This window comes from Eublepharis macularius, chromosome 12, assembly GCF_028583425.1.
Source record: "Eublepharis macularius isolate TG4126 chromosome 12, MPM_Emac_v1.0, whole genome shotgun sequence".
Taxonomy (NCBI): domain Eukaryota; kingdom Metazoa; phylum Chordata; class Lepidosauria; order Squamata; family Eublepharidae; genus Eublepharis; species Eublepharis macularius.
Genome location: NC_072801.1, coordinates 69,789,214 through 69,804,821, shown reverse-complemented (window position 1 = coordinate 69,804,821; position 15,608 = coordinate 69,789,214). Strand labels below are relative to the sequence as shown.

Below are 15,608 nucleotides of genomic sequence, written 5' to 3'. Positions count from 1 at the left end.
GTGAAATAATGAGAATGTCTCAGAAAGGAATTGGGGAACAGACAGCTAAAGGCCAGTGCCCAGAAGTCCTGGAGAAAGCCATCTTCTTTAGCATTGGAAGGCCTTCTGCTCAGAAGAAATTCTTGGAATCTTTGGACATCATTAGAGTGAAAGGCAACTGATAATGCACCATGAAAGTATCGTGGACTCCAGTGCCTAGGGCTGGGAAGTGATTTTATTTCTGTCTGGGCTGGAAGAAGCCAGACTTCTCCTTTTGACTTTTGTAGGTTATTTTTATATATTGTTTTACTTAGCAGGAGTCTGAAATTGAACATGGCATGATCATCTCCATAAAAAAGCAGGACGTTGGTTTTGGTCTTCATGAGTTTATCGTACACTTTCTCTGACCATTTTATTAGTTCTCTAAATTCATGATCCATACCGTAACTATAGACAGTTTCTATGAAGTCAAAACAGATGCCGTTCTTGGAAAATTCAGGAAGTATGTTCTGCATGAACCATTCTGAATTCATACCAATTCCAGCAAAGAATCCAACCCATGTCCAGTTGAAATGGAGAAGTAACTGCAGAATCCCCTTGTACTGGCGTACTTCATTTGGGACCATTTGGTATAATGAAAGGGACTGGGTGACTTCCACTGTTGGAGCATAGCTATAAGAGAGCTAAGAATAAATCAAAGGGTTTTTAAAACCTTTCTTTCTTTCTTTCTTTCTTTCTTTCTTTCTTTCTTTCTTTCTTTCTTTCTTTCTTTCTTTCTTTCTTTCTTTCTTTCTTTCTTTCTTTCTTTCTTTTTCTTATTTACTTAGAATATTTCTATACCATCTCTTCAGTGTCCTGCCAGAGGTGGCTTACAATTTAAATCTACAATATTAAAAAACAAAACCAAAAGCTAGTCATTGGCCTTACACCACCAAAACTATTTAACAACCAGAAGCAGACCATTAGAAAGCTCATAAGATAAACCACTAACAAAAAAAGTCTGAGTAAAACTGTATGCTTTTTGTATCCCTACATAAAAGTAAAGCAGACACCAGGCGGACCTCAAGGGGGATGGCATTCAAAAGAAGTGGTGCCACCACAGAAAATGCCGTGACTAGTTGCCACCTACCTCACCTCTGAAGGAGAGGACCCAGAGATCAGGAGTCAGATTTTAACTGGCAGGCTGGAGAATATAGGAGGAGATGGTCCTTAAATGTAAGAACTGGCACTTTGAATTGTGCCCAGAAACAAGTGTAACGGGGGGAAATCATTCAGCGCAAGGGTGATACAATTCCTGTAACCTTCTCCTGAAAATAGCCAGGCATGTGCATTCTGGATGAACAATGGAAGTACTTTCTGAACCATTTTCAAAGGCAACTCCATGTAAAGTGTACTATAGTGATCTAATTGGGACATAACATAGGAGCGCTGGACTTCCTTGGTGGTCTCTCATCTAAGTACTAACCAAGGCCACCCCTGCTTCACTTCTGATATCTGATGAGATCAAGCGAGCCTGGGACCTCCAGGCCAGGGTGGAAGCTAATTTACTTATATTTATTTATTTCATTTATGCCCAACCTATTTGCTCTATGTAAACAGAAAATGGCTCACAAGATTCTCCCTTTCTCCATTTTATCTTCACAACCACCCTGAGAGGTAGATTAAAGTGAGAGTGTGAGCCGAAACAGACGTGACGCATTTCACGTGCCGTCCACGCGATTGCACTTACACGTGTCTCCAGCGGGTTTTGCTGTTCACGTGCTGCCCGTGTGTTTCGGCACCCCCCCTACACGCGTTCGCGGTCGACCGTCCACGGGTTCTCGGCTGTACTTCTGTGACGCGCTTCCCTTGGCGCATGCTCACAGGAAAATGGCCGAGAAATAGGCCATCAGTTGCTGCACCTGAAGTGGCCGGCAGGTGGCGTCATGCATTGATCGTCACTATAAGTTGGCATCGCGTCATAGCACTCTATGTGCGCTGTCCGGGTTTGCCGACGCTTGTTGGGGTTTGCTGAAAGGGCTGTTCGAAGTGACGCGGGGTGCCAGCCCCAAGAGCAGCGGGCAGGTCCTGCACCCGGCATGACCAGAGCCCGCCACACGCTGACTGGCCGCATGTGTGCAGGACCCACGGCTGTGCATGTCCGCCCAATGAACATTTTGCTGACATTCAATTCCCTGGATGGTCCAATCCACCTTTCTTTGTGGTGGGGGCGGATCTTGGGGTTGCCGAATCGGGGCGCCTCGTGATGATTGATGTGTTCCGCATCCCCTCGGGGTGCGTGGAGTGTGGCTGTGGACCGTTCGCCGAGGGGATATAACAGTCCTTCCAGACGCGAGCGCGCCGCACAGCGTGGAGCGATGCCGCCTCGTGTCCGAGCGCGCAGCCCCTGGCGTCGGTTCGAGGTCCACATGCTGCTCACAGCGATCCTGCGCATGGGCTACGCGGGGGAGCTCATGCGCGGGGCGCGGGCACGTGCACCGCACGCCTGGGAGGCGCTCTCCCGCGGCCTGGCGGTGTCGGGCGTCGCGCGCTCGCCACAGGAATGCCGTGGGAAGTTCCGCCAGCTCCGGGACCGCTTCCTGCGCTGGCGCCAGGGGGGTCAGCTCCGACCACCGCCACACCACCGCGCAATGGAGCGCCTTCAGGAGGAGTCTGAACGGTTGGCGGCGGCGGGACAGCAGCCGAGAGGTGAGCAGCTTTTCCGCTTTGCGCACTTTGCGCCGGCCCTGACTTTCTTCGCACGCCCCCTTTGCCGGTGGGGGACAAAAAAGTGCGCGGTGCGCCGGCTTGGCGGGCCAGGGGAGCGCGGCGCTGGAGCTCTGTGTCTTGACTGTTTGCTCTTCTGCAGGGGAGGAGCACGGGGCAGAGATCATATCCGTGACCAGTGGAGAGGAGGCGGAGGAGGTGCCGGGCGCGGTTGTCCTCCGTGCGCCGCCATCATCGCCCACCGGAGTGGTGGCGGATAGCCCGATCCGCCCTGAGTCCGCCACAACCATGGAGCAAGGTGGGTCTGCAGGTGTGACACGGATGTGCGGATGAGGGCGGGGGAGGGCTCCCCCCCTGCCGCGGCCAGGGCTCTTGATGGGCCTGGCGTTGGCAGAAGTGAATCTTTTGCCCGCCCTTGAAATCCCTGAACACATAACGTTTTGTACCGGCACAGACTTATCCGGTTCCAGCGCGGGGACTTCGCGGGAGGAGGGGCGCAGGGCAGAGCTGGAGCGGGAGGCTGTGCCCATAGCAGTGCGTGGGCAGGTCGCGGTGGAGGCCTGCCTCAGAGTGTGTAAGCGGGGTGCCATTTCTGCTTCGAGAGGCGGGTGGGCCATCAGGGTTTTGGGCCACTGGCGACGGCGAAGATCTGTGGCTATGTGGTGGCCGCGGTATTGATCACCGTGCCGGCAAGATCCATTGTCCTATGTTTCCCCAATGGAGACAGGTGGGGGGGGAGGGAACCCATTACTGGAGATGGGGTGAGCTGCCGGGATGGCGGGTGCGTGGCTCTCATTGTGCTCTCTCCTGCAGTGAACCGAACCGAGGCGGCGGTGACCAGGATGGCGGAGGAGATCACGGCTATTGGTCAAGCGGTCCAGGACATGCGCCGGGACATGGCCACACTGCTGGGGAGGGGGGGGGGCGGGTGACGGTGCACACTCATAAAGAGAGCCTGCTGTGATTGGGGTTTGTTCAAGCACGGTTGCGTTGTAAATAAATGTTTCTTGTATCCCTGTTTACAGTTGTTTCGTGAGGAGACCCCCCCCACCCCCCACCTCCAGGGGCCACACTACCCTGCGCGTGCCTGGACATGTCCCGAGCTGAGAGGGACAAGGGGCTGGGGAAGCCTTCAGGTGGCTCTTGCCAGGCAGAGGGGGCACACATAGCACCCATCTTTGGCATGCAGGCTTGCTCCCTTCTCCTTTGAGGCCTACTGGCTCTTGCCAGGCAGAGAGGGCACACATGGCACCCATCTTTGGCATGCAGGCTTGCTCCCTTCTCCTTTGAGGCCTACTGGGTGGGTGCCTGGCGTGGGACGGGCGAGAAGCGTGCCTGGACATGTCCCAAGCTGAGAGGGACAAGGGGCTGGGGAAGCCTTCAGGTGGCTCTTGCCAGGCAGAGGGGGCACACATAGCACCCATCTTTGGCATGCAGGCTTGCTCCCTTCTCCTTTGAGGCCTACTGGCTCTTGCCAGGCAGAGAGGGCACACATAGCACCCATCTTTGGCATGCAGGCTTGCTCCCTTCTCCTTTGAGGCCTACTGGGTGGGTGCCTGGCGTGGGACGGGCGAGAAGCGTGCCTGGACATGTCCCGAGCTGAGAGGGACAAGGGGCTGGGGAAGCCTTCAGGTGGCTCTTGCCAGGCAGAGGGGGCACACATAGCACCCATCTTTGGCATGCAGGCTTGCTCCCTTCTCCTTTGAGGCCTACTGGGTGGGTGCCAGGCAGAGAGGGCACACATAGCACCCATCTTTGGCATGCAGGCTTGCTCCCTTCTCCTTTGAGGCCTACTGGGTGGGTGCCTGGCGTGGGACGGGCGAGAAGCGTGCCTGGACATGTCCCGAGCTGAGAGGGACAAGGGGCTGGGGAAGCCTTCAGGTGGCTCTTGCCAGGCAGAGGGGGCACACATAGCACCCATCTTTGGCATGCAGGCTTGCTCCCTTCTCCTTTGAGGCCTACTGGCTCTTGCCAGGCAGAGAGGGCACACATAGCACCCATCTTTGGCATGCAGGCTTGCTCCCTTCTCCTTTGAGGCCTACTGGGTGGGTGCCTGGCGTGGGACGGGCGAGAAGCGTGCCTGGACATGTCCCGAGCTGAGAGGGACAAGGGGCTGGGGAAGCCTTCAGGTGGCTCTTGCCAGGCAGAGGGGGCACACATAGCACCCATCTTTGGCATGCAGGCTTGCTCCCTTCTCCTTTGAGGCCTACTGGGTGGGTGCCAGGCAGAGAGGGCACACATAGCACCCATCTTTGGCATGCAGGCTTGCTCCCTTCTCCTTTGAGGCCTACTGGGTGGGTGCCTGGCGTGGGACGGGCGAGAAGCGTGCCTGGACATGTCCCAAGCTGAGAGGGACAAGGGGCTGGGGAAGCCTTCAGGTGGCTCTTGCCAGGCAGAGGGGGCACACATAGCACCCATCTTTGGCATGCAGGCTTGCTCCCTTCTCCTTTGAGGCCTACTGGGTGGGTGCCAGGCAGAGAGGGCACACATAGCACCCATCTTTGGCATGCAGGCTTGCTCCCTTCTCCTTTGAGGCCTACTGGGTGGGTGCCTGGCGTGGGACGGGCGAGAAGCGTGCCTGGACATGTCCCGAGCTGAGAGGGACAAGGGGCTGGGGAAGCCTTCAGGTGGCTCTTGCCAGGCAGAGGGGGCACACATAGCACCCATCTTTGGCATGCAGGCTTGCTCCCTTCTCCTTTGAGGCCTACTGGCTCTTGCCAGGCAGAGAGGGCACACATGGCACCCATCTTTGGCATGCAGGCTTGCTCCCTTCTCCTTTGAGGCCTACTGGGTGGGTGCCTGGCGTGGGACGGGCGAGAAGCGTGCCTGGACATGTCCCGAGCTGAGAGGGACAAGGGGCTGGGGAAGCCTTCAGGTGGCTCTTGCCAGGCAGAGGGGGCACACATAGCACCCATCTTTGGCATGCAGGCTTGCTCCCTTCTCCTTTGAGGCCTACTGGCTCTTGCCAGGCAGAGAGGGCACACATAGCACCCATCTTTGGCATGCAGGCTTGCTCCCTTCTCCTTTGAGGCCTACTGGGTGGGTGCCTGGCAGAGGGGGCACACATAGCACCCATAGCGAGGGGTGCGGCAATGCAGCCTGCATGTTTGTGGAACGGGACACGCGGCTTGCAAGCTTGCTCTTTTCTCCTCTAGGGCCAAGCTGGGCACCGGGGGGGGGGGGCATGGGTGGACCTCCGTCAGGAAAGGGGGGGCTTTGGGCGGGGGGGGTGGGAATGCAGGCTTGCTCCCTTCTCCTTTGAGGCCTACTGGGTGGGTGCCTGGCAGAGGGGGCACACATAGCACCCATAGCGAGGGGTGCGGCAATGCAGCCTGCATGTTTGTGGAACGGGACACGCGGCTTGCAAGCTTGCTCTTTTCTCCTCTAGGGCCAAGCTGGGCACCAGGGGGGGGGGGCATGGGTGGACCTCCGTCAGGAAAGGGGGGGCTCGTGGGACTGGGTGGGTGCCTGGGTGGGGAAAAGGACAAAATGCGCATGCGCGGTCGGTTGATCAGTACTCCAATCGCCCACGTATGCGCACACCGGGTTCGAACGCGGGGCGCCATAGGCAGTGGGCGAGCGCCGTGCGCACTGCCCGTGGGGCCCCGCTAAGGGTAGCTGGTGCTATTCGGGCTTATCTCTCGCCCTGTAAGGGGGGGGGCGGCCTCGGCCAACAGAGACCCCGGGGAATGGGGGGGGCGTGGCCTCGGGGGGAAAGGTCCAATCGGTTTGGGGGGGTGGGAGGGTCTGCAAAACATTTGTTTGGATTGCCGGGAATTTGGGGGCGGGAATGAAGTGAACCAAAAATGTTTCCTGCAGCTTAAAAGTGGCAACCATTGGGCAAATAAACGGGAAAGGAGCCAATGGGCAATGAGCCCGAGGAAGCCATCACATCACCCCGTGATGGGGCTTTTGGGGGTCGGTGTGTGTGCTTGCTCTTTATTCTCCCAACCGCGTTCCCTCACTGGCCCGGGGGGGGGCCGTCACGGTGCAGGGTGGCGACTGATAAAAGTGCACACGCGTGGATGACTGCTTGAATGTTGCGATCATCCACGTGTGTGCACTGCGGATTCGAACGCGGAGCACCGATGACAGTGAGCGGGTGACTTGTTCACTGGCCGCGGTGCCCCGCCAAGGGCAACGGGTCTATTCGGGCTTATGTCATGGCCGGGAAGGGGGCCGTTCCCTCGGCGAAGTAGGAAACATAACTTTACATGTATTGTTTTCTGATAAAATGGGCAGGGAATGGGGGGGGGAGGGCGCGCTTCCTTGCAGAAGGAGGTGAGGCAGCGTAGTTTGGGGTGGGGCGAAGTGAATGTAAAAGGGAGGAAAAACTTGTTCCCCTTTACCAATCCCCAGTGTTTGCTAAAAAGACAAGCAAAGCGGTCGTGAAAGTGTCTTTATTCAGGAAAAAAAACATGGTGCACTCAATTCAAGCGAACATTAGAAGTGCTGGAGCACAAGTCAACGAGGGTGGTGCTGGATAACAAGCAACCGCCCCCCAACCAACCCCCGTGGACCGTGACCGGCACAACTGGCCGCCACCCCTCCCCGGCCGGATCTCTCGAAAGGCCGGCGTCTCCCACCGCCCAAGCTCCCACCCTTATGCGTCCGAAATCCGCCCCACAGCCGCCACCGGTTAGAAACAAAAAGTAACCCCCCCAACATTGGGAAAACACATTAATAGGAATGCCCGATAAGACGATTAGACCCCGGTGCAGAGGGGCCTCATACACCCTACAGCCGGTAGCGTCGTGGTGGGCAGCGCTGCCTTTTTGCAAACAGGTAGCCCCTAGGAAGGGGTTCGGGGTCGGCCCGGACACGGAACCTCTTTGGGCGTGGAGCGGGCGGCTCCGGCGGCCGGTTCTCATCTGCGGCGGGATCCGCCGTGGGAGCGTGGTCGGGAGCGTCGGCTGTGGGGGCCTCACCGTCTGCGGAGTCCCTGGGGCCGGCAGTGCTTGATGGTGGGGCAGCGGGGGCCTCAACCGCGGAGACCATCCTCTCCAGGAGGCGCACCATGTCGCGCATGCAGCTTTCTGCCGTGGCTGCTTGGCGCTCTGCCGCTTCAACCGCCCGGCTAAACAGTTCTTTTTGCTCGCCTCGGTCAGCAGCCTCACTCTGCCGCGCCTCCTTCTCCACTGCGCAGGAGTCGGTCAGCTCCGACGATATTTTCTCCACCGCACGCCGAGTCGCCTCCATGCACACGATCGCCTCGTTGCGCGGGCGCTCCCGGCGCCGAAGTCGGAGGTTCGACATTCGCTCCGCCGGAGACAGACGGCGTGTCCCGGCGGCCGTGGTGTCGGCTGGGTAGCGTGTGAAGAACGAGGGAGACGGTGTTAGATGGGGGCCTCCCTCCCGCAGGCACCCCGCATTCCCGACCGCACAACTGCCCACGGGACATTACTCACCGACGGTCTCTGCCGCGGAGTGGTCGCCGGCCGCTGCTGCCACAGATCGATCTGGGAGGCAATCGCCGGCGGGCTCCTCGAAGGTGTCCTCGGTGTCCTCCGTTCCAACGCCGGCCACATTGTCGGTATCCCCCTCTGGTTCCCCCTCAGTGGCTCTGGCCGAACGTCGACGCCGGTCAACGACGGTTGGGGGGACGCCAGTGCCCATCACCCGTGGCACCACCAGATCCTGCTCCAGCCGCAGGAACCGGTTCAGTTCCTCAAAGAAGGGCCAAACCCTCCGCCCGTGTCCCGAACGACTGTTCCCGTCCACACACTCCTTGTAGCCCCTTCTCAGAGTCTTCGCCCGCTCACGACACTGCTCCCAGTCCCTGGGGAAACCCCTGGCCGCCATCTCGTTCGCGATCCACTGGAACTGGCTCACATTCCTGTAGCTTGCGGAAAGCCTGCTCTGCACAGCGTCGTCCCCCCAAATCTGGATGAGGGCTCTCGTTTCCTCGTCAGACCAGGGGGCGGCCTTTGCCTTCTTGCCTCGGGCCGCCGGGACCACCGAGAGTCCGGCACCGGTGCAGGACGTGGGGCTGGTGCTGAGGGTGATCAAGAGAGGCAGACTGCTTGCGGGTTCGGGAGGCGCGGTGGAGTCCATGTTGCGGTTGGCCGTTCTGGGTGTCCTTTGCTGGGCTCGGGAGCAACAAACGATCGTCAACGGCGGTCTTCGCGGTCAGTTTCGGGCTGCCTTTACAGTAAGTTGGAGGGGGGCGCGACGCTGACGTGGCCGGCAGGGGACCAATCGCCTGTCGACTCGCTGCAAGAGACGGCTGCTCGAGAGCGTCTGGGCGTCACACTCGCGCGGCATTGGACAGTGTCGGCCACGTCACGAGGGGGCGGGGGGGGCGGACGTCTAAGGAGAAGGGGCCGTTGTGGGGCGGAAACCGTTGCGGTCGCCGTCACGCCATGGCGCCCGCTCACGGGAAGAGGAGCAGCAGGGGCCAGCCGACGAGAGAAACACTCCGTGCCTTTGCGGTCGCGCTCTCCTTGTTCGCGCGGTCGGTCATCCGCTCTACGGCTGCCACAGCTGACACTGTGGCCCTGCTCGGGAGGCGGCTGGGAGAGGAAGTTAACGGCCGCCGCGCGCGACAAAGAAGAAGACTGCGGCAGTTGGTGGCAACACTTGCGTCCGTGGAGGAGATGGCGCAGTGCTTCATTGTTGCTTTCCCGCCGAGGAAGGCATGGGTGCTTCCCCGGGCATGCCCTCACTGGTGGCCGTGGTGGGAGCGCTACGAGTTCAGTGACGGGCAGTGGCTGCAGCAGTTCAGAATGCGACGTGCCACGTTCGAGTACATTGTTGGGGAGCTTCGCGAAGATCTCGTCCGCGAGACGACCCACATGCGCGACCCAGTCCCTCCCGAGGAGATGATCGCCATCACCATCTGGAAGCTTGCCACAGGAACCACAAACTCCGCGACACTGCCCGCATTTGGCCGTGGCGTCTCTACCGTCTGCGGGATATTCGACGAGGTCTGCGAGCTCATCGCTGCAAAGCTGACCGAGAAGTGGATCTGCATCGATTACCTCGAGGACATTATCTCCGGGTTCGAGGAGAGGGGATTCCCCAATGCCTGGGGCGCCGTGGACGGGACACACATCGAGATCCGTTCTCCGCCTTTCTCTGGGGACAAGTACATCAACCGCAAGGGATACTGCTCCATGATTCTCCAGGCGGTGGTGGACAGCGATGCACGATTCCTGGACATTTTTGTGGGCTTCCCGGGAAGGGCGCACGACGCGCGTGTGCTCCGTAACTCGCCCCTTTTCAAGAGACTCGAGGATGGCGCCCGTCGCCCGAAGCGGCCGGTCACTCTGGAGGGGGTCACATTCGACCCGGTAATCATCGGGGACCCCGCCTATCCTCTTCGGCCCTGGCTCATGAAGCCCTATCCGGCGCCATCAACGCGCGCCCAGGAGCGCTTTAACTACAGACTGAGCCGGGCGCGCATGAGTGTGGAACGCTCGTTCGGAATTCTGAAAAATCGCTGGCTTTATTTACAGCGGCCCCTACTTGTCAGCGAGCGCCTCATGGTCGCGGTAATCACCACCTGCTGCATCCTTCACAACATTTGCCTCTCGCGCGGGGACATCGTTTACGGGCCGTTCCCGCGCGAGCCGCTGATGGAGCCCGCGGATGAGCGGCCGCAGATTCCCTGGTCCGAGGCCGCTCTTACCGCGCGGGCAGTATCGATTCGTGCCGCCATAAGTGCGCACTTCCAGCATGGCCGATAATCCAATAAAGCTGTGACCGGTACAGCCGGTTTCAGACTGTGTGTCTCTATCCAGGGCGGGGGGGTGGGATGGTGGTGAGGCGGGCGGAGGGACAGCATCTGTGTGTTTGGGCGAGCACGGGGGAGGGGGGCCGCGTCGAAGGTGGTGGTGGGCGGGGGGCGGGCGGGCGGAGGAACAGCATCTGTGTGTTTGGGCGAGCACGGGGGAGGGTGGCCGGGTCGAAGGACTGCTCTTTGGTGCCGTTCGGTGCCGTTTTAGGCAGAGGACCCCATGGGCACGAGGACAGAACGACGGTTTTGTGCTCATGGGGATCCTCGCTCGATCCTGGGCGACCCATCACGTTCGCGGTTTTTTTGTTTATTGCCGGGGAGGGGCCTCTAGAGGCTTGGCTGGTGCTTGGACCGCCCGCCTGACCGGAGTTAGGGCAACCCTCTACATGCTCTGACTTTTATTTTTCAAGAGATCGTGCTGTTGCAGCCTGGCGGTTGCTCTGGCCTGGGGGCGGGAACCGCTTCGAGTTGGGGCTCACACGGCATACCCCGGGTTTGGTTTGCTGTGTGTTCCCTATCCCCAGGTCCCATTCCGACCGGTGCATACAAATGGAAAGAGGCACACAAAAAAAAAACCATCATGGAAGACTTCACCCCAAAATGTGTCTCAACCTATAATGATGTTTAAAATCGTCTCTTGCTAAGCAAAGTCCAGCTCCTGGGTAGCCGTTCTTAAAATTACCCCACCCCAAAATTGCTTCTAGTCTGGCTTTCACTAGATTCCAACAATTTCCTGAAACTTTATATACCATTGATAAATATCTAGCAGTCACTCTTTATAACACCTAATGAGTTCATTGCGCTGTTTGGTCACCTGAATTAAACATGACCCCCTCATAGGGTTGCGGCAAACTGTTGTGTGTGTGTGTGTGTGTGTGTGTGTGTGTGCGCGTGCATGTGACATTTTGGTTTAATAAAACAACTATAAAGAATTGGCTCAACTGCATGAGGAAATCATATTTTCTTTGGGCAGAATCTCCCACATTTGGTGACATGGAAAACCAGCAGACTCCTCACTAAAGGCAAATCTGGAAGCTGCTTGCAGGGAGAGTTTTCACAGGAAGGGCCCGGGGGGAGCCTTGACTGTGCTCTGGGCCGGGAGCGGGAGCACACGCCTGGGATATTTTCCGGGGAATAATACAGAGGGGACCCTGGTTGGCAGGCCTGGGAGCAGGGACACAGAGCTGGGATTACTGGGGGTGGCACATACAGCCTACTGGGCTTCGCTTTGTGTGCGCCTTTCAGGATGCCTGGTGCTCTGCTAATGTCCTTTACCAAGAGATCGGGAGGGTTGCGTGAGGGCCCTCCCTTATTCAGAGCCAAATTCGAAGGCCAGGCTATTGGATCTTTAGTCTAATCCGGCCTGGTCCGGGCATTGCCGCACAAAATTTAACCACAAAGGAGTGCAATGGTGAGAGTCCCGGTTCCACGTGGAATCGGGGCCCTCCACCACCCTGCCGGCCACAGTGTGGCAGCAGGGCCATGTGGGATTTCGGCGGCGCCCATGGAGATGTGGCGACTACGCCGCCAGCACACCACGCAGCGATCGTGACGTTTCAGTCATGGTGGGCGCCAAGGCAAACCGCAATCCAGCCTCTCCGCAGCCTTGCGAAAGCCCAGGTGTGCTTGCAGCGGGGAAAGAATGTGCTGACTGTGCCTGCTCCTGCCCGGCGCCCGCCCAACCATTGCAGCTACTCTGCTCCCATGCTCTCTGCTTTCAATTTACATACGAATAAGCGGGTTGGCCAGCCAGTCATCCAGGCTCCGCTCCACCCACAGGACTTCCCCACCCAGGCCTACTCATGGTGATGGCTTGCCCATTGTCTGCGCCCTTCCTTTTGTCACTGTTTTGTCGGGCCCCCGCGGGGGCCCTAAGCGTTGTTTCGTCTCAGCAGAAGCTGAGTTCATGGGTGGGCATATGACCGCAAGCATTTTTCGAGCTCGCGAGAAACCCTGCTCCACGTGGAAACGGGGCTCTCACCAAACCGCCACATTGCGCGGCGGTCGAACTTGGCTCTGAATAAAGAAGTCGCCCTCATATTCCCGGTTTTATCGCCCACAGGCTCCATCCCAGCCCTCTTGCGGTCAGGTCACGGGTGCTCGACGCTGCGTGGCGGATGCCAAGTTTCAGCATCGGGCGAAGACGAGGGGATGGTGCTTGGTCGGTTATGGGCTGAAAAGCCTTACTTTTCGGGGCGCACACCGGTTAAATACCGGCAGTACCGGGCGGATAGGCGTGCACAATAGGAAAAATCTGCATATTCCTTCCCAGCCTGCCGTTTCTCGGGGCAGGGGGAGGACTTTCCCCACCACTGTTCCAACGGAGCAGGTTTCGTTCGGGGGATCAAATGGGCGCGCGGCAAGAGGGATGGCTTTGAGTCCATTGTGATCCCCGTTCGATCCTTGCCTGGCCCGCGTTGCCTACTTCTTTTTTTCTGGGGCCCAAGTTGCTGTGCAGGCAGTGTGATTTGCACATGTTTCCGCGACAGGCATGCCCTGGCCGCGCCCCGGGGACCTCTCTTTTGTCCTTCAGATCACTCCTGCGAGAAAACACTAGCCTCTCATTGAATTTGAACGACTGGCCAGCCGCGGCCTCTGTTCTCCAAATCTTCCTTGTGTCCTGTCCTGCTTCTCCCTCCCTGCCCCCCCCCCCCGATCTCAACATGGAGGACACAGGCCACTTCGGGGAGACTTGGCGAAGGACTCCCCAAACCCCCCTGCCGTTTCTGTTCTCCTGACTTTGTGTTTGAGGCACAATTATAGGACTTGCAGGAGAGATTTGCCTTGTGCCAAGAGTGGCGGAGGGTTTCCGGTGAGGCCTGCCGCGGGGCTCCACCCTGAATAAGCGACCTGGCACCTGGTTCCAACAGAGCAGGTTTCGTTTGTGGGATTCAATGGGCGCGCGGCAGGCCCCGTGGGGGCAGGTTTTGCATGTTCTCCTCTCAGGGCCCCAAGTTGGTTTGCGGGCCGTTTCATTTGCACATGTTTGCGCGACAGGCATGTATTCGACGCGCCCCAAGCGCCACTCCTTTGTCCTTCATATTTCCCTTTTGTGCGATGCAAGGGTGAAGTCATCCGATGTTAAGATGCGCTCTGCCTCCCCCCCCCTGAATTCCCTCCCCGAAGGTCGCAGCCGAAATATGCATGCTATCAGAGGGGGCTGCCGCACAGGAGTCCCGTAGAGCAACAAGCAGGAAGGCCTGCTTAGTGCCCTGGGACTCCTTGTTCGAGCCCCGCATCGCCGCCCGCCCGGCCCGCCTCCCTTTTTCGCGTCTGCTGAGACCGACGGGTGGGAACCGCGCTGGCGGCCGCCGGTGTCCCCATGAATTTTTCACCGACCGGGGGGGGGGCGCGACCTGCGAGATCACTCCTGCGAGAAAACACTAGCCTCTCATTGAATTTGTACGACTGGCCAGCCGCGGCCTCTGTTCTCCAAATCTTCCTTGTGTCCTGTCCTGCTTCTCCCTCCCTGCCCCCCCCCGATCTCAACATGGAGGACACAGGCCACTTCGGGGAGACTTGGCTAAGGAGTCCCCAAACCCCCCTGCCCCCCCTCATGTGTCAATATTGAGCCAGAAAAGGGTTTGCTCCAGGCCTCCCCTGCCTGTGGAGACACGGCAGGGCCGTGCATGGCTCTTCCCAGCCATGGCCCAGCGGAGAAAGGAGCAGCCCTGCCAGATCTGTGTTCCTTCCCACCCACCCCCCGCCCAAATCCAGGGTGCTGGTTCCAGGCCCTTTGGCCAGATCACCCCCCAGGTGTGCCCTGGACCTCATGTGTCAATATTGAACCAGAAAACGTTATACCTCAGCCTCCCTTCCCCCCAAATCCAAGTTGTGTTTCCGCGACAGGCATGCCCTGGCCGCGCCCTGGGGACCTCTCTTTTGTCCTTCAGATCACTCCTGCGAGAAAACACTAGCCTCTCATTGAATTTGTACGACTGGCCAGCCGCGGCCTCTGTTCTCCAAATCTTCCTTGTGTCCTGTCCTGCTTCTCCCTCCCTGCCCCCCCCCGATCTCAACATGGAGGACACAGGCCACTTCGGGGAGACTTGGCTAAGGAGTCCCCAAACCCCCCTGCCCCCCCTCATGTGTCAATATTGAGCCAGAAAAGGGTTTGCTCCAGGCCTCCCCTGCCTGTGGAGACACGGCAGGGCCGTGCATGGCTCTTCCCAGCCATGGCCCAGCGGAGAAAGGAGCAGCCCTGCCAGATCTGTGTTCCTTCCCCCCCCCCCCGCCCAAATCCAGGGTGCTGGTTCCAGGCCCTTTGGCCAGATCACCCCCCAGGTGTGCCCTGGACCTCATGTGTCAATATTGAGCCAGAAAGGGGTTTGCTCCAGGCCTCCCCTGCCTGGGGAGACACGGCAGGGCCTTGCATGGCTCTTCCCAGCCATGGGCCGGAGGAGAAAGGAGCAACCCTGCCAGATCTGTGTTCCTTCCCACCCCCCGCCCAAATCCAGGGTGCTGGTTCCAGGCCCTTTGGCCAGATTTGCACATGTTTCCGCGACAGGCATGCCCTGGCCGCGCCCTGGGGACCTCTCTTTTGTCCTTCAGATCACTCCTGCGAGAAAACACTAGCCTCTCATTGAATTTGCACGACTGGCCAGCCGCGGCCTCTGTTCTCCAAATCTTCCTTGTGTCCTGTCCTGCTTCTCCCTCCCTGCCCCCCCCCCCGATCTCAACATGGAGGACACAGGCCACTTCGGGGAGACTTGGCTAAGGAGTCCCCAAACCCCCCTGCCCCCCCTCATGTGTCAATATTGAGCCAGAAAAGGGTTTGCTCCAGGCCTCCCCTGCCTGTGGAGACACGGCAGGGCCGTGCATGGCTCTTCCCAGCCATGGCCCAGCGGAGAAAGGAGCAGCCCTGCCAGATCTGTGTTCCTTCCCCCCCCCCCCCGCCCAAATCCAGGGTGCTGGTTCCAGGCCCTTTGGCCAGATCACCCCCCAGGTGTGCCCTGGACCTCATGTGTCAATATTGAGCCAGAAAGGGGTTTGCTCCAGGCCTCCCCTGCCTGGGGAGACACGGCAGGGCCTTGCATGGCTCTTCCCAGCCATGGGCCGGAGGAGAAAGGAGCAACCCTGCCAGATCTGTGTTCCTTCCCACCCCCCGCCCAAATCCAGGGTGCTGGTTCCAGGCCCTTTGGCCAGATTTGCACATGTTTCCGCGACAGGCATGCCCTGGCCGCGC

At 59.0% G+C, this 15,608-nt stretch overlaps 1 protein-coding gene across 1 annotated transcript; it reads left to right on the top strand.

Moving 5' to 3' along the window:
- The first annotated feature begins 9,410 nt into the window (after positions 1-9,410).
- LOC129339713 (uncharacterized) lies at positions 9,411-10,373 on the top strand. Its single transcript, XM_054994294.1, has one exon. The coding sequence runs from the start codon at positions 9,411-9,413 to the stop codon at positions 10,371-10,373; it is 963 nt and encodes a 320-aa protein (XP_054850269.1).
- Positions 10,374-15,608: the final 5,235 nt, after the last annotated feature.

Coding starts and splice junctions, on each gene's coding strand:
- LOC129339713 (XM_054994294.1), top strand. CDS start 9,411: ATGCGACGTGCCACGTTCGAGTACATTGTTGGGGAGCTTCGCGAAGAT.